Below are 19,405 nucleotides of genomic sequence, written 5' to 3' on the forward strand. Positions count from 1 at the left end.
CGACGTACGCCGCCGGGCGCCGGCCCCTATAAATTGGCACCTTCCCTGACCAGGTTCCTCACAACACACTAGCAGCAATTGTAGCAAATAAACTGTACACACACCACAAATTGAAGGCGTCGCCACCAATGGCCCGCCACCTCGCTGCATGTGTGGCTGCCGCCGCCCTTGTCGCGGCCCTGTGCGCCGCCGCGGCCTCCGTAGTGGCGGCGCAGCCACCGCGGCCGCTGCCGTCTAACTACCACGTCATCACCCCGGGCAAGTACAGGAGGGACCAGCAGCTGGCCTGCAACGACGACAAGACCAACAAGACGGCGTGCATGGCCAAGTGCGACAGGCGCTGCCCTAACCAGTGCATCGTCCTCTGCCCAGGATGCAAGACCTTCTGCAGTACGCACTTGCTTGCTTTGTTCTTCTTGAATTCGTCATCACCAGCTATGTAGCTAATCGATCCATCACCATTACTCCCTCCATCCCAAATTATTAGTTATTTTATTTTTTTTACACATTATATCGATTTTGCTATGCATGTCTAGATGTATATAGCAAAATCAATGTATCTAGAAAAATCAAAAAGACTAATAATTTGAGATAGAGTGAATAGTACCAAATAAATAAAGTAACTTTTCTTTCTCAATTCCTTCTTCCTATATGATTCCAGTGTGCGACTTCTACCCCGGCGTGTCGTGCGGCGACCCCCGCTTCACCGGCGGCGACGGCAACAACTTCTACTTCCACGGAAAGAAGGACCAGGACTTCTGCATCCTCTCCGACGCCAGCCTGCACATCAACGCCCACTTCATCGGCAAGCGCAACCCCGCCATGAGCCGCGACTTCACCTGGATCCAGGCCCTCGGCGTCCGCTTCGCCGACCACCGCCTCTACATGGGCGCCAAGAAGACCGCCAAGTGGAACAACGACGTCGATCGCATGAAGCTGGCCTTCGACGGCGCCCCCATCGACATCCCGACCGAGATCGGTGCCGTTTGGCAGTCCGACGCCGTGCCTGGGCTCACCGTCACCAGGACCGCCCCCACCAACGGCGTCAGGGTGCATCTCAAGGGGGTGTTCGACATCATGGCCAACGTGGTGCCCATCAGCGAGGAGGATTCTCGCACCCACAACTACGGCGTCACCGACGACGACAGCCTCGCGCACTTCGACCTCGGCTTCAAGTTCCTCGACCTCACCGACGACGTCCACGGCGTCCTCGGCCAGACCTACCGCTCCGACTACGTCAACAAGCTCAGCGTGAGCTCCAAGATGCCAGTCATGGGCGGGGCGCCCAACTACGCCGTCTCAGACATCTTCGCCACCGACTGCGCCGTTGCAAGGTTCGTCGGCGCCGCCGGCATCGCCACGGTCGTCACTTCTAGGGCCTACTAATTAAACTCGTCGTTGTTACGTCGTTGCCGTGGATGCAACAAGCATAATAATAAATTTTCGTTTAGCAACAAGAACCTCATCTTGTTGATGTTGGGAACGAATTGAAAGATCATTATGGCGGAAGTGGAATAATTATTCAATGTTGCTTATTACTAGTCCCTGTAAAAACTCGATCGCTCCATAATCATTATTCGGTGATGTTGTCTTTGCTCTTGCACGATGCCCGTTTGCTTCCGCCTACCTAGCTATGGAGGGGCGGCGGCGCGTACAAAAGAGTGCAAGGAGGGTGGCGGCGCATGGAGGAGAGGAAAGGTGGGCGAGCAGGGAGGGGCGGCGGCGCAGAGGAGAGAAATGAGAAGTAGAGTTTGGTTCACGAATTGAACTATGGGTTCATTTTAAGAGAGCCGGAGCGTTTTTCTGCAAAATCTGCCAACAACGTAGCAACAAAAGGTAGTTAGACTATGGGTTGATTTCAAGAAAGTATGAGGGTTTTTATATAAAATCTCCATAGTAACTTTTATAGGCAAGATGTACCGCGGATTGATTTCCTTGAGGTATGAGGACTTTTTTTTTTTGAAAAACTCCCGGTCATCGCTGCAGTGATAGACACGCGTCCAAATTAGCGCGCGGAACGTAGAGGAACGAGCAAAACGGGATAACTTTTAAGGCAACGTATCAGGTGCAAACCAACTTCTCCGTGCAAATTATGGAAATTTCAATTTGTACCATCAGATCAACATCCAAGAGGTGTGGAGATTGGGTAATTTTACAATCTAGGCCCGCCCTTTGATTGGGTAATTACACTTTTATAAATCTCTCCTCCCACTTCTCTGCGCCCCTCCCCTCCGAGCTTCCGAGCATCTTACATTGCCTGGCGTCTCGGCCTACTTGGCCATGGGCTTGCGCGCCTGGATCTCGCTGCCGGATGCGGGCACCATGTTGTTGGACACGGAGCGCGGGACCTGGCAGATGGAAGGGACATGGTGTGACATCCCAGAGTTTTAAAATGCTAAGCAAGCAATATTAAATATGATTTTATGCATAATCAACCAAGAAAAATAGAATCGAATACATTTATGCGTGCATGCATGTGTATGTGTGTATGTATGTGCCCATGTATATGCACTTTAGCAATCAATAACTCACAAACCAATAAAGGTATACATATGAAATTGTTTTGGCATGTCACTAACGTCATGATAAACCAAAGTCTAGTTGAAGTTAAAATGAGAAAATAAAATTTTACACATGAAATGACAAGTCTTTTGAATCATGGGTTTTAAAGATTTAAACAATCTTTCAAATTTTAAACAAATATGCTTTGAAAATAATTTCTAAAATATAGCTTAAATAAACTTTTGCCTAGAACCAAAGTTATAGAGTTTTAAATGGTGAACAACTTTCGTGTACAAAATTTTTCGAGTTGCCACACAAAAATGGGAGAAAAATTTCAATTTCGAAGCATATAGTACCTTTTCAAACGCACTCAAGTTTCAAATTTTATTTTTCAAACGAAGCCTCAAATGAAAAAGTGCCTAAAACAAAATTTGTAGATATCGAAATTTTAAGCAAGTTTGATATTCAAAAGTTTTTTATTTGACCTTTAGAATAGGGAGAAAAATTGAGTTTATGAGCTGGAGTTTTGAAACTTTGTTTTAATTATGAAAATGCCCTCACTCCATCTCCCTTCTCTGTTTTAAGTCCTTGGGTTCTCCCGAAGTCTCTCGGCCCCTCCACGCGGCGCCACCTCCCTGCGCGCACGCCGAGGACGGCCGCTCCACGCGCCATGGCGACGACGCGCCGAGCCGTGCCGTGCGCCACTTTCTCCGTTCGCATGCGCCCTCGCCCGTTTCCTCCCCTTTGGGCGGTGCAGCAGACGTGCTCGACCCCCTTTCCACTCTTTTCCCTTTCTCCAGAGCCGAGCCGAGTTTTTCCCTGCGCCAGGGAGCTCGCCGTCGCGTCCATGGCACCGCCGCCCACGGCCTCCACGCCGAGCACCCCTTCCGGCCCTCCTCCACCGAAGCTGAGCACAGGAACGTGTTTCCCTAGCCGCCCGGCACCTCCACGGCCGACCACCGCCGCTCCCCTGCTCAGGAACGGCGCCACCGCTGCGCCACCGCCGCCGCCGCCTAGCTCACGCGGAGCCCTCCCCTCCGTCCCATCCCGACCCGAGCAAACCCTCTCACAAGCTTCACCTCGTTTCCAGGAAGCTCCCCAGCCCACTCACCGCGGCTCACGTTCGCCGGAGCGCCGCCACCGCGGAGCAGAGCTCCCGCCGCCGCCCCCTTCCGCGGCGCGCCCGCCTCCGGCCATCCCGCGCTCAATCGAAACCACCCCATGGTAGCTCCCGACCCCCTCTAGCTCCTCCACCCCCTAGCCCTCGCCGCCGGCGACGCCGGCGAACCTGGGCGCCGGGAAACGGCGGCGCCGCCCTCCCTGCGCGCGCCCTCCTCTGTTTCCTCCGGCCAGGGGCATATTTGCAAGCTCCCAAAACATTCCAGGGGCCTAGATGCAAGAGTTCGTTTTCCTTTTCTTTTGTTTTCAAAAACAGCAAACTTGTAAATTCCATATAAAATCGTAATAAAATAATAAAAATGCAAACTAAAATGTTTTGGAATCCTTAGATCAAAACCTACAACTTTTGTTACATCCACTTTTGCATTTGACCAATAGTTTTATCTTTATATTAAATATTACTTTTATCCACCTTTGTATGTATCTCAAGTTCTACTCACTATATTTAGCTGATTTTTGGAAAGTGTACTACACCCTATATGGATAGCTTAATGTAAAAATTTGAGGACATTTTGACAAATCTAGCTATAGGTTTAATTAGATCTTGGTTTATGTTTGTGTTAAATAGAATTAAATCCACAGGGTTCTATACTAGTTTTCTTGAGCTTAAATTTTTAAGACAGTCTTAGCTTTGTTTCTAGATCCTATAGAAAATTTTTGGTAATTTCTAGTAATGTACTACTAGTCCTTTTGATTTATTCATGAATAAAATTTGTAAATCGAAAGCCCTAGTTTCCTTCATTAGAAAAATCTCATATTTTTACTAGAGCTTGGTTTTCAATACATGAACATGGCTGTAAAATTTTAGCCATTGAAACTTAGTAGTTTACTCTGTAGATTTTTAGTTATATATATGCCTAGAAAAGGAATTTTAATTCTCATGTTTGCTGTGTAGCTCTTTTAATCCTGAAAATTTTACCACAAGCTCATCTTAAGGAATCCAATCTTCAGTTAAAAGATCGTTACCAGCACTTACATTTCCTAGCCTGGAGAATTATTTTTGAATAGAAATGCTTTTTCAGTTCTAATATAAAAGAAAAGCAACACACCCAGCTCTTTTATGAGTTAGTATAGATACAATTGCTACTCTATAAATGACTGCTCGGGAAATATTAATTAAGAATTATCATGTCCAAACTCACTTAGGTGGACTGCAATGTTATCGTGAAGGAAAACTAATAACACATAAATCACTAAGCCACTCGGAACTTTGCATTCATACGTATACATTGTTGCATTTCATTTAGGTACGATAGATGAACCACGTGAAGAATGTGACGTTGGAGCCAAGTCAGAAGACGGTGAATGGTGGAAACGTCTAGAAGATGGACGGATGGATCCTGATGTGCACGACCGAAGGAAGATGCTCGCCGAGCAATTAATCTCTAACTAACACTGACCTAGTGTTATTCTCAGGCAAGCCCCGGTGCATCAATCCCAGTATTTTAAATGCTATTCAAATTATGTTCCTATTATGTATCTGTGCATTTACGTTTACAGGAGTTGACTGGAACCTTAGAGGCATGATCCTAGGTACCCAGGTACTAGTTACTAGAAGTTAAGTGCGATTAGATGCCTGCTAATTAGGACCGGTAAAAGTCGAGTGGTTTCCTGCCGCTCGCGAGATGATAGGTTCTCTACTACATACTGCAGAATATAAGGTCTACGGGCGGGGTTAGGGTAATATGTTTCTGGATGAGACCCCGTCTGTTTAGTGCAGAAAATGTTAAGGCCGCAGTGTGTGGTAGTGGTGGTTAAGCGTTTGAACGTATTAGACACATGTCGAGAATATGGTAATCAGTAAGCTTAAGTACTGGATTGAACCGAGGCCGGAACATACCTCCCACTGTCTTGACTTTGGTCTCATCTGGGATGACGGGTGCAGAGCCGGGCTTTGTAGTTGAGGGCGGTGGGCCTGTTCCGTGAAGCGGGAATTGAAGGGAAAAATTGCACGTGTGACTCTGGGAGTAACCACGTGACGTGTGTTTAGGTCTGCCTGGCCAGGTTAACAAAATCGATTCGAATCGTTCCACCACTCACGGACAATGAGACTGCTTAACCCTTTTGCCACATAGAGTAAGAAGTGGAAGATGAGGATGATGATGAATTTGGCTGGTTGGATGATAAAAAATAACTATTTTCACCATGTATGCTATTGGATAGATGCTCACCTAGAATGGTTAATTGAACTAGAACCTGAAAGGTAAAACCTGCAATCGAGGATCTACTCTTTACTACTTTTCGGCAAAACAAACCCATCAAGCCAAAAGCATTGCATGTCTAGATAAAAGGGCTAAGTATACCCTTAGTCGGGTAAGTCTTGCTGAGTATTAGTATACTCAGCCTTGCTTGTGGCTTTGTTTTTCAGGTGGTACATCTGAGGATGTGGCTGACGTCATGTACGGGTTTCATCATGACGTCTGGTTTCGACGCTAGACTATCGTTCGTTTTTCGTCAAACTTGAACTCTGTTGTACCTTTATAAATTCAAACTTATTTTGTAAAAATAATACTGCAGTTTCATACTCTGTACAGTAAAATTGGTGGAATGTTGTATTCTCTTAACTGCTTTGTCGATCCTGTTTCAAGTGGTTTAATCGGGATTTTATCCGACAGTACTGCCGAATTACTCTGTTTTAAGTGCGTGTTAACCCTAGTTACTGTTTCGGTGATAGTTAGCGCACTTAAATCAGATTAATTTAGACGGGACTGCCACACATGGGAGCTGCCGCTCAACGGGCGGGGGTTCTTCGTCCCGGAGCTCGGCGTGGTCGTCGGCATCACCTGCGCCAGACACTTAGGGCCAGATACGGAGCGGTGCTTCCAGGTGTGCGCGCTCGACGTCGAGGCCCGGCCGCCGGTGGTGGTGCGCCGGTTGGCGATGGAAGGTTCTGCATCTCCCGGTCCTTCATCGTACGTGCGAGGACAAGTGTTCCCCAAGGAGCAGAGCACCTCCTTGACGCTAGTGGACGTGAGCCGCTTGCCTGGTGGCGACCTTGAGCTCGCCGAGCACGGGAACGCGTACCACCATGTGTGGCCGTGGGGGCATATCGGTCGGGCAAGCAACTTTCCTCCAGCGAATTTTTAAAATTTTAATTTTTTTTAAATTTAAAATTTTAATAATAATCTACGTTGTTCTAAATTTTCAGCCCTTTTAGTCACGCCAAAACTCGTGGCGCGACTCACTGAATTGTCGCGCCACATGCTTTGGCGCGACCAACCTGCCACGCTTGCAGCTAAGCTGACCTGGTAAGACTGAGTCGCACCACATGCTTTGGCCTGACTCTTCAGCGAGTCGTGCCGTGCGGCGTGGCGCGACTCTTAAGGAGTCGTGCCGTCCGCGTGGCGCGACTCGTCAGGAAGTCGCGCCGTGCGGCGTGGCGCGACTCAACTTAATAAACGACCACATCTTCTTCCTCCTCCGTTTTCCCCCCGCCCCTCCCACCCGACTTGATCTCCATGCCACCACCCCTCCCACCTCAATATCCACTCTATTCTCCACCCGATTCGAAGGGGAAACGAAGGGAAATCTATTCTTGTGGTAACTCCTCCATTCAAATTGATTGTTTTTTCTCCATTTCGTGAATTTTCTAGGATTTGAGTTGGTTGAGGTTATTATGGCGATCACGCTTGCATTTTCTCTGGTAACTCTTGTTTAATAGCTGGAGTTAAACACTAATTCCAATTAAAACTGGATATCAATTGAAACTATTGGCTCTATTATGTTGCGAAAGTAATCTCTTAGCGAAATCTATGTTGCATTTCAATGGAGATCTATTTCATATCCATTGTGCAGCTCATGTCCTTAATCTTATTGTAAAAAATTGTTTGAAAGTGATTGATGGAGTAATCAATGATATAAGAGAGAGCGTGAAGTACATTAAGGGTTTCAAATCTACAAAGGATAAATTTGAGGAGGTAATTGTACTGATGGGCATAGATTGTGGGAGTCGTCCTACACTAAATGTGCCGACACATTGGAACACAATGTGTGATATGTTAGAGTCAACTTTGCATTTAGAGAAGTTTTTTATAAGTTAGAAAGACAAGACCACAATTACGTATACTTTTCATCACTTGAAGAATGACAAAGAATTAAAATAGTTTGTAATTTGTTAAAGGTATTCGAAAAAGTAACTAATGTTGTTTCCGGTTCAAAATACCCCACCTCTAATTTTTATTTTCATGAAATGTGGAGTGTGAAAAAAGTACTGGACAAGAAAACATCAAGTCAAAACCAACTTATTGCATTTATGGTGATAGAAATGAAGACGAAGTTTGAGAAATATTGGAAAATCTTATACTCAAATTGCATACTAGTTATACTTGATCCTCGATTCAAGTTTGGATTTCTTGAGTTTTGATTAAACAAGACTTTTGGAGACAAAGCTAGTGTTCACGCTAATTAAGTAGGTATGACTATAAGAAATTTGTACAACGGATACTCATCTCATCTGAAATGGGAGAGTCTTTTGATTCTTCTGCTCAAGAAGGTGAGACTGAAAGTTGAGGAAAAGTTCACTCATATGACAATTTATTTCTGTGTGATAATGATAGTTTTGATATATATTTTACACTGGTAGAAGATGCATGCATCAAAATATCCAATTCTAACTTGTATGGTCTGTGATGTATTGCCTGTTATAGCATCTACTATTGCAGCTCAGGATGCAAGTGGGTTGTTATTGGTTTACCCAAAAACTGACCCACACTACTCACTTAATTATATTTGGATTTTGGGTTGGCTTGACCCAATATAATTTTTAAACCAGTGGCACCAGTGTACCTTACTAATTACACCAAAAGTCATACTCCTCCTGTCCCACAATAAGTGCATTTATTTGACTTGCACACATCGTGTTTGATCATTCGTCTTATTCAAAAAATTTATATAAATATTATCTATTTTGTTATGATTTATTACAACACTAAAAATACTTTAATAATAAATTATTTATTTTATAATTTACATAAAAAATTAAATAATACGAATAGTCAAACAAGATGTGTACAAGTCAAAAGATATGCGCTTATTGCGGGACAGAGGGAGCAGTTGTTGTTGTTGATGCTTCGAGGTGAACGCTACAGCCGTGCTGCTGCTAGATGAACGCTGCTTCAAGATGATCGTCAGTACGAGAGAGAGAGAGAGGAGTGCGTGCCTGATGAGGATAGGAGCTCTGTCGATCGTCGGCGGCGCCCCGCTTCCGGCGGTACACTACCGCCGGAAGCAAGCACAGCACAACGCGCCGCCAAAGAAGCGAATCCATCAAGCAACCCACTCCTCCGTGCTGGCCGGCTGGCCGGCCTCCTCCGTGCTGGTGCTGATGAACGGGTCTGGGCTTCTGGCAGCCTCCATAGGTGAGTCCGGCGGCTGTCTGTAGGAGGGGTGTTCTTGCGCTGGGAGACCTGGTGATGCCGGCGACGATGCGGCTCTAGCTTCGGGTCCGTCCTGCGGTCTGCGCTCTGCGGAGGCCAGAGGGGCGAGGTCACTGACACGCCTGCGGCTGAGCGTGGGCGAAGAGGGAGCGGAGCAGCGCAAGGTCGGCGGCGGCGCCGCTGCCGCGAGCTAGGAGATCAGGATAGATCAGCTGTTGCAATTCGGGTTACCCAAATGACACATCAAATATTTTTGGGTCAGCTTAGTGGGTATTTACACTGAAACTTTTATTTTGGGTATTGGGTCATTGGGTCGGTCCAAGAAAATCTGCATTCTAAGTTGCAGCCGAATTTGCATTCAGTACGTGTGGACGAATCGTCACTGACCATTAGGGATGAAAATGAAAATGGTAGTTACCGATTTTCGATGACCGTTTTTGATATTTTACCGACTTTTAAGGCTAAACAAAAATGAAAACAATTATCAGAAAATGAAAACAAAAATGGTAAAAAAATATGAAATGAAAACGAAAGTGATTTGAGCATCTTTCGATCGTTTTCGAGAAATATCATATTTTTGCGATATTTTACCATATTTTTCTTATAGAAATACCGTATTCACGTACAATACCAGCACATCCTGCTATCTATATTTTTAGAATATCATATCTATATTTTTAGAGAGTCATGACTCGTTATTCTTACTCTAAATCACAACCAAGCTGCGTGAATTCATGAGATTATGTATAGTTTCATGGATGACAAGATTAATATCTAAAATTTTAGTATTATAAAATGAGATAAATGTCATGGGTGGGCTGATACTTGGACTAATATCTTAACCATTAGTACTTGTATATGAAATATGTCAAATCATATGGTCAGTGTTGTGCTCTATGATTTGACATATTTATCGTTTTTCAAAATATCGTTTCGATGGTTTCAATCATTTTCGATGTGTCCTCGACCGTATATTTTCGTTTTCGAAATTACCGCATTACCCATGTCGTTTTCATTTTCGATAATATCGTATCGTTTTCGTTTCCGATGAAAAAATGTGAAAGCGAAAGTGGTGGAGCCTTTCGCCGATCGTTTCCGACTATTTTCATCCCAACTGACCATAGGACTAGGCTATCAGGCAATACAACCGAGTCATATACGCAGATGGGCCCGCTTGCATCTTGAGCCAGTGCCATGGAGATCAAGTTGGGTGGGAGAGGCGGGGGGAAGAAAGGAAGGAGGAAGAAGAGGTGATCATTTATTAAGTTGAGTCGCGCCACGCCGCACGACACGACTCGCTGAGAAGTCATGCCAAAGCATGTGGCGCGACTTAGGCTTGCCAGGTCAGCTGAGCTGCCAGCGTGGCAGGGTGGTCGCGCCAAAGAATGTGGCGTGACCCTTCAGTGAGTCGCGCCACGAGTTTTGGCGTGGCCAAAATGGCTAGTTCTTGAAAATTTAGATACACACATATTATTATTAAAATTTTAGATTAAAAAGGGTTAAAATTTTAAAAAAAAATCGCCTCCAGCCTGCTTAGCCTGGTTGGTCTTGTACTGCGCACAATGCATTATTTTGCATCCTACCTAGCTAGTTTATTGGTACCTACTGCTGAGCCTGAGCTCATTACAGTTCCCATGCCAGCAGTGGTGCTCAAGAACATTACATGGGACCTGCTTCTTTGGACCCATCGCCTCCGCTCCCCGTTCGATCATCGGACAAAGACTACATTAGGCAGGTGTTGGACTTTCAATATTGTAACACACTGATGAGTTTGAGTGCTGGCCGAAACACTAATGGCCTATCGGAACAAGATGGCAACAAATTAAAAAAGAAATATCAATTCTCCTTGTAAAGTTTTGTTCCTTGGGATCCCCTTAATGAAGAAATGGATCTCTTTTTCGAATTGAATGCAGTGTCGCTCTGTAATGCCACATTTAATTTGACCATTAAATTATTCTCCTATACCGACAAATAGTATGGCATGGAGTAGGGTGGCAGTTTGATTTTGCTTCTTTACAGCTGGCTGGCGTGGCGGACCGGAGAGTAGCTAGGTACTTTGTCCCCTCATACGCGACTTGCCATGTAAGGCGCGTCACCTCCACTTCAGGTCAACGCGCGGTCGCTTGCGTCCAACTAGTAGCTATAGGCATCATGCATGCATAAGAATCCCAGCCGGCCGGCAGATGGATCGACCGCAAGAGCAAGAGCTAGCTAGCTAAACTGCAGGTCGATCGATCGATGATAATGGCGAGGCGCGGCAGCAGCAGCAGCCTGGTGGTGGTGGTGGTGGCGGCCCTGGCGGCGCTCCTGGTGTGCGTGGCCTCGGCGGCAGGAGGGAAGCCGTTGAAGCCAGCAGCAGCAGCAGCAGGGCGGCGTCCCCTTCCCCCGCGCAACTCCAAGTTCGTGACCCTGACCCCCAAGACGTTCGGGCACAAGCGCAACTACCAGGTGTCCTGCTCCGACGAGGGCGGCCCGGCATGCTATGTCGGATGCCCAAAGGAATGCCCCAACAAGTGCCTCGTATTCTGCGCATACTGCCTCAGCTTCTGCAGTACGTAGTATTTCGATCTTCAATTCACATTGCATTTGAATTTGAATTTGAATTTGCATCTGATCCGTATATATGCGCAGTGTGCGACATCTTCCCCGGCACCTCCTGCGGCGACCCTCGCTTCACCGGCGGCGACGGCAACACCTTCTACTTTCACGGCAAAAAGGACCACGACTTCTGCATCCTCTCCGACGCCGACCTCCACATCAACGCCCACTTCATCGGCAACCACAACCCCGAGCTGAAGCGCGACTTCACCTGGGTGCAGGCCCTGGGCGTCACCTTCGGCGCCGGCCACCGCCTCTACGTCGGCGCCCGCAGGGCCGTCGAGTGGGACGAGGACGAGGACCACATCCAGATCACCTTGGACGCCGAGCCCGTCGACATCGACACCGTCAGGAACGAGCGCTGGGTGTCGGAGGCCCTGCCCGGCCTCTCCGTCACGCGCATGGACGCCGTCAACACCGTCATGGTGGAGCTCGCCGGCGTCTTCAGCATCTCCGCCAACGCCGTGCCCATCACCGACAAGGACAACCGGATCCACAAGTACGGCAGGACGGAGGGCGACAGCCTGGTGCACCTGGACCTGGGCTTCCAGTTCCACAACCTCACCAAGGACGTCGACGGCGTGCTCGGGCAGACCTACCGCCCTGGCTACGCCAGCAAGTTGGACATCAGGGCCAAGATGCCCATCATGGGCGGCGCACCCAAGTACCTCTCCAAGGCTGGTCTCTTCCACACGGACTGCGCCGTCTCCAGGTTCCACCGCAACGCCGGCGCCGGGGTATTCGCCTCCTAATAATATAATAAATTAAGTTAAATTAATTATTAACACGTAAGTATATATATATATATACACACATACATACATACACACGGGGCCGCTCATCCGATCGAGCCACAGGGAATAATAATACTTTCCTTTTTTCTTGCCAAATTAGAAATTACATATTTAAGTGACTAATACTTAGAGTATGTGGGCATATTCATTTTTACACTACTACAAAAAAACATTAACCGTGATCTTTAAAAAGCCATTTGGAGACGGGCACGATCGGTTAATACCTGCGATTAACCGAGGCATTCATTTTTCATTAACCAAGGCGGCTACAAAAAACTGTCTCGCGAAATTGATTAACAGCGGCGGACGCGTTAAATTGTTCGTCTCGATTAACAGACATTAAATGAGGCGGTTGTCCTGACGTAAACGCCTCAATTAATTTATTAACTGAGGCAGGCACGGTAACCTAACCGCCTCGATAAATAAGGCACATCCCGCCAGCCCAAAAAGCCCAGTTCCGAGCACACATATATATATATACAAGACTTAAGAGTTTCTCACACAATTTCACTTCTCCTTCTCCCTCATCCCGCCAGCGCTGCCCTTCCTTCTTCTCTCTCTCCCTCCGACTCCCATTCTCTTCTCTAGCGGGTGCGCCTGCCACCTCCCTCCTCTGCTCCTTCCCTTGCGAGCTCCCCCTCCATGGCGCTCACCTCCTCTTCCTCCTCCTCCACCGCGAGCAACAGCAGATTTGGGCGGATCCCTCCTTCCCGGCGGATCCCCTCTCCACTGGAGGCTACATCTCTAGGTGGCGTCCCAGCGGCCCGAGCATAGCCGGCACAAGCGCGACCGCGGGGGAGTGTGGAGGGATCATGGGCGCGAGGGCCAGGCGTCCCAGGGCATGGGATGATGAGGACGGAGGGGGCCATGGCCATTGGCCGGTGCCCCCATGGTCCTGTTGCACGGGCTCTGCTCCAATCTCTGCGCCAGAGCCCCGATCCGTGTGGGGATGGCCGGCGGTGGGGGCGAGCCGATCAGAGCAGCGGCCGCACGCGTGCCCCGCCCGCCGAGCGTGATGATAGGCATGGTCCAACGAACCCTTTCACTGTTGTAGCAGCCGGAGCTCCTTCATGATGAGGCGCGCGAGCTATCCAGGCATGGATCCAGGCGCTTGTGATATCGGGGAAGGACACAACGGCGCGGCGTGCCGGGGCCGGATCCGGTAGTGGTTGCACAGAGATGGGCTCTTGATGGGCTTGGCGGGCCTTTGCTTTTTTATTTTTTTTTATTCGATTAACCAAGGTGGTTGCATAAAAACCCAGCCTCGGTTAAAGGATTAACCGAGGCGGGTAGAGAAACAGCCTCGATTAAGGCCACAATGAACCGCTATTGGTGTAGAATAAACTGTCACACCTAGTGTGTGTGGTGTGTTTGTGTGTGTGTGTGACCTCTTTCTCACGTGTAAACTTCTCTACCACTGCACCACACAGTCACTTGTGTGTATACTCTATTTTCTTTTCTCACATATTATACTAAACCGAGTGTAAGTTGTTTAATTGTTTGAGGCCCTAAACGAATTCAAATTAAAAAATTGTCAACTACAAAGTTTTATAACTTTTCGAGATCTACAACTTTCATTTTTGTAGTTTCTCTATCCGAGGTCATTTACAAAATTTGAATTTAACTTTGTCGTGTGCCAGATCTAGGGTATACAGCAAATCATGGTTGTTTGCCATGTGCCTTGATCTGGCACACGGCAAACTCTTGCTTTGTCGTGTCTTGATCTGGCACACGGCAAAGCATGTTTGAAATAATTTTTTACCCGCAATTTTTGTAAAATTCAATTTGTTCCACTATTTAATGTTTGCATAATTTTGTCACGATGTTTACCTTGCCAAAGTGACTCAACAATTCATGTTTGATGATTCTATGCAAAAAAATCTATTATTTCATGTCTTTCAAGTTCGAATTTAAATTATATTGTTTAATTGCAAAAAAAATTAAAATTATCAAATGGCTTTGAAAAATAACAAAAATTTTACATGACACAATTTAAATTGTCTATTGGCTATAGACAAAAAAATCAAAGTCAAGCCCAATTTCTATCGTAACTTTTACTCCAAACCTGACCGCATCCTTCTCAACTCTCTGATTCTTCATTGCAAATGTTTAAATTTGTAAGCATCGTACATGACAAAATTTTGAAATCCACTCAAATTTTTACCATACCTTCCACATATGATATCATGAGATATTGACAAATCTCATAATTTTTAGACTTCATTTGTTTTTTTTAAGAATTTTAAAATTGTTCGAATACACGTTCATGGTCGTGTTTCCTGCACATGATGTTCGAAATTTCTTTTAATTTGATGGGTAAGGCCTCAAACTATGTTAAATAACATGAGTATCATTTTTCACTCATTTTATTCTATTATTTGAGTCACTTGTGGTTTAAATTTGACTTGATTAAAAAATTGCATGAAATGCAATTAATTAGTTAAATAAATAAATAAATACAAAAAATACCAAATTTTAACATGGAGTACTAGGTGTTGTATGTGAAGTGTACAAAAAGTTTTGAGGTGATAAGACAAAAAAAATTATTACTTTGTCGTGTGCCAAAATAAAACACACGGCAAAGTCATGCTTTGCCGTGTGTCACGAAAACACACACGCCAAACTATTTCTTTGCCGTGTGCCAAAAAAAGGACACGACAAACTATTTCTTTGCCATGTGCAAAAAAAAAAGTACACGACAAAGCATGTCTCCCTTGTGTGTTATATTTTTGCCATGTGTACATAGGGCAAATTACCGGACACACGGCAAAGAGCCAGATTCCAATAGTGATTCACTAACTCGGTGTAGTAATTTCTGGTCAGTTCGGTCAGTAATTTGACTATTGGGTGTAGAATAAACGCTACACCTAGAGTGTAGAATAGTATTACCGTGTGTGCAAGTCCCACTTGAAAATATAGATAGAAATTAATCTTGGGTGGAGAAAGAAGGAAATGGCGTGGCATTTCATTATTCTTGACTTGACTTGCATAACGTAGCCGACTTATTGCCTGCACTAGACCGGCCGGCCAACAATGCAAGTTGTTCTATATGTGAATATATAACTACAATTGAACGAAGACATTGCATGCATCACTGCAAGTAGGAAGAGGTACCGTAGCATAAAGAGAAACCACTAATATTATTTAGACGCGTATGTACTAGCTAATACACTAGTAGCATGATTATATTATTGGTTGCTTATTGTTTGATTAGGATAGATGTTGCTTGCACTGCATTGCATTCTGTACTCCATCTAATAATAATAATGATGCTGATATAATAATAATAATAATAATAATAATAATAATAATAATAATAATAATAATAATAATAATAATAATAATAATAACAACAACAACAACAACAACTAGTACAAAACATGCATTTTTTCCAAGTTGGGAAAACCCCACTAGTCCCGGTTTCCCAACTGAGAGTACTAATCTGGGACTAAAGACCCCAAGTCTTTAGTCCCGGGTCCAATAACCGCGACTAAAGAACTGTGGCAAGACAAAAAAAATTATTTCGCGCCTAGGACTCGAATCCGAGAGCACCCTGCCTATATAGCACATGTGATTTTGAATGTCATATCTTTCTTTTAAACTAGCCCATACCTATTGGAGTCACTAACCAGGACTAAAATCCCTTTTAGTTTGAATTGGAGCCACCAACAGAGACTAAATTAAAGGGTCATCTTTTAGTCTTGGTTGCCACCAATCAGAACTAAAGGATGACTTTTAGTCTTGATTGATGGCTCCAACCGGAACTAAAACTACCGCTGCGCCCTAGCCTTTAGATCCGCAACTAAAGGCTTCGTCGGTCCCGGCCGGACCTAACGGCGCCGGATCTAATGTGCAGGACCAATAACCCTTTTGTACCAGTGGATCTGTACAATGGCAGCAAGCATCATGCATGCATTATATTTAATTTGTCGCTGAGCCGGGACTCAAGGCTAGCTAGCTACTACTAGCTATCGCGTCAACGGCCGGCTCATCTCGATGTCTTCACTGCTGGCGAGGCCGGGCAAGAAGCAGGCACACCCTCGGCCCAGCCAGCTCGACCGATAGATCCATCACATGTATGCACGTACACGATCATCAGCTAGCTATATATATATAAGACGGGAACATATCTGGTGCAAACCAACACTTCGTAAAAACTCATGCAAACCATGACAAAAAGTCGTCTAAATTCACTAAATAAATCACACATGTAGATGATATGATGATATATAATCTTGTAAAATATCTTGTCCAAACTCGACTTTGTTTGTAAGATATAAAAATAACAAATTTCAAGCCAGAAAGTTGTTCATATGATTTGTTATAAATTTATTATTTTTATATCTCACAAACGAAGTCGAGTTTGGATAAAATATTTTACAAAGTTGTGTATCATCATATCATCTACATGTATGATTTTTTTAGTGAATTTATATGACTTTTTTACCGTGGTTTGCACAAATTTTTATGAAGGTTGTGGTTTGCACTAGATACGTTCCTAGCCTCAGCTAGCAAACAAATTAAAACCCCAGCGGCAAGCCATCATGACCACGACGGCGATGCATCACCGTCTGATGAGCAGCTGTTTGTTGGTGGCCGTGTGCCTGGCAGTGTTTGCCGTCGTGCCGTCGGCGTCCGAGCTGAGCTTGAAGGTGGCAACACCGTCGAGTAAGAAGACGCAGCTCAAGTGCACCAACACCAAGACGAACAGGACCACTTGCACGGCCAGCTGCAACAACCGATGCCCTCACAAATGCCTCATCCAGTGCCCCAGCTGCAAGACATTCTGCCGTACGTATGCATGCAGCCCCCAGCTCCGATCCTCACCAATTGTTTTAATAATTCTGATTCTTACTGATTCAATGCCGCAGGCAGTGTGCGACTTCTACCCCGGCGTGTTGGGTTCCAATCCCGCAGGGCGCAAAGATTGTCCCTGCGGCCGAAACCCGGTTCCAAAACCGGGACAAATAGCCTTTTGGAATCGAGACAAATAGCTCGATCTGTAGTAGTGGGTCTATTAATTCAACAAATACCAACTAAACAATAGTAAGAAATAAGAAAATCCAACAACCTATGAATTTGAAGACAAATTAGTTAGTGTACAATGTAAGAAAATCCAACTAAACCTGTGAATTTGAAGACAAATTAGTTAGTGTATAATATATCATATATGATTATCTAAAAACAGCAGCACACGAGAACAAGGAGACATATCTAACCAGCTCGCCCTGCACTGTAGAACTGAGCTGCTAAGGCAGGCAGATAGGCAGCAGCGGGCACTAGGCGGCAGCCCTGCAGGTTTGCCTGGCTCCGTCGATGGAGACAGCGAACGCTGCTGCTCTACCGCTGCGCCTGACGAAGAAAAGAAGGGTATTAGGGGCTCCTCGCTGGCAGTAGGTGGGGCAGCCCCACCATGCCGCATGAGGAGCTCCGCGCTCTATCAGCATGCATGCATTTCAGTAATAACCACGACAGTATTGTGTGTACACACACTATTAATCCATGACGACGATTTGGAAGAAATTCACCGTGTTCGGCTGGAGGCTGGTGCCTCCAGCCCTACAGTATTTCTCTCTCACATTCCTCCAGCACTAGCCTCCAGCCACCAAACAAGTAACAGTATTTTTCTCTCACACCACTCCAGCTTCAGCCTCCAGCTCCAGCCTGCCGAACACGGTGATTAAAGAAAAGAATGAAGAAATAAATAGGCGTAAATTAAACATTGGATTTACGTGGCAGCTAGGTAGCTCTCACTGGTTCAATTTCAAACCTTTCATCAATATGTATACGTACTTTGGTAATTTCTGATCAGTTTGGTCAATAATTTGACTTTTGGGTGTAGAAAAAACGCTGCACCTAAAGTGCTCCTGGGTGTAGGATAAAAGCTGCACCTAAAGTGTAGAATAGTATACCGTTCAATATGAATGGATCGAAGAGGATGATTGATCACTTGTGTAATCCACTATGCAATTATTATAGTGTGATGGTCTGCACTACTACACAAAATGATTTACCACGACCTTTTGTAAACACCTCCGAGACGGGCAGAAATTTCAACTGCCTCGGTTAATGGTAGACATGAACCGAGGTGCTCATTTTTTATTAACCGAGATGGTTAAAAAAACGACTCGCAAAACTGATTAACCGAGGCGGTGACCCTTAAAATGCCTGTCTCAATTAATATCGATTAACTGATGTGGTTGTTCTAAATCAAATGTCTGTATTAACTATTTAACCGAGGCAGACACACTATAAAGCTCGTCTCAAAAAATACCGAGAGCCAAATAGACCCGAAAGGCTCGGACTTCAAATTACTAAGTTTGGGTTAACAGCCTACCCATTCTCCCACTTCCACCTCTCTCTCTCCCCGGCCCTGCTCTCCCCGACCTAGTCGGCTCCTCGCGACGGTGGTGGAGGCTCCTCACGGTGGCACGGGAGGTTCCTAGTGGCGGCGCTCCTCCCTCCCCCCTTGCTGGATCCAGCGCGGAGCGGCGGTTCCCCTTTCTATTTTTTGTTTTTTATTTGATTAACCGAGGCGGGCCGCCTCTGTAAATAGGTCATTTACCGTGACCTTGCATCCGAGGTGGTTGTGAAAAATACCTCGGTTAATTATTTTTTTCGCCTCGATTAAGATTTTTGTGGTAGTGCTAGCTAGCTAGGGCGTAAAGCAACATGCATGTGAGTGGTGCTGCAATTTTTGTATTCTCTAGCTAGCTAGTATTCTTGGTTTTAATTAATCCTTCCATCGACGTGTGTCTTATTTCATAGCAACTGATAGTTGATTGCAAGTAAAAATATATATAGTTGCCATTCTCTCATAAGAACTGTGACTACTAGATTTACTGTTTATTATATTTTGGTCACTAGTGATTGTTTTTTGATAGAAAATAAAAATCCATAACCACTAGTGTCTTGATAACTTTACTATTTATTATATTCTCGATGTCAATAATAATG

General features: G+C 45.4%; 2 protein-coding genes across 2 annotated transcripts; both read left to right on the forward strand.

The window, feature by feature from the left end:
• The first annotated feature begins 78 nt into the window (after window positions 1-78).
• Window positions 79-1,535, forward strand: LOC120710848. Its single transcript, XM_039996413.1, has 2 exons — window positions 79-390; window positions 662-1,535. Exons 1-2 carry the CDS (start codon window positions 129-131, stop codon window positions 1,384-1,386), a joined length of 987 nt encoding a protein of 328 aa, XP_039852347.1. The 5' UTR covers window positions 79-128; the 3' UTR covers window positions 1,387-1,535.
• A 9,711-nt stretch (window positions 1,536-11,246) lies between these two features.
• LOC120710849 lies at window positions 11,247-12,536 on the forward strand. The gene is made up of 2 exons (XM_039996414.1): window positions 11,247-11,607; window positions 11,688-12,536. The coding sequence occupies exons 1-2, from the start codon at window positions 11,295-11,297 to the stop codon at window positions 12,404-12,406; spliced, it is 1,032 nt and encodes a 343-aa protein (XP_039852348.1). The 5' UTR covers window positions 11,247-11,294; the 3' UTR covers window positions 12,407-12,536.
• Window positions 12,537-19,405: the final 6,869 nt, after the last annotated feature.

Source organism: Panicum virgatum, chromosome 5K (genome assembly GCF_016808335.1).
Source record: "Panicum virgatum strain AP13 chromosome 5K, P.virgatum_v5, whole genome shotgun sequence".
NCBI lineage: Eukaryota > Viridiplantae > Streptophyta > Magnoliopsida > Poales > Poaceae > Panicum > Panicum virgatum.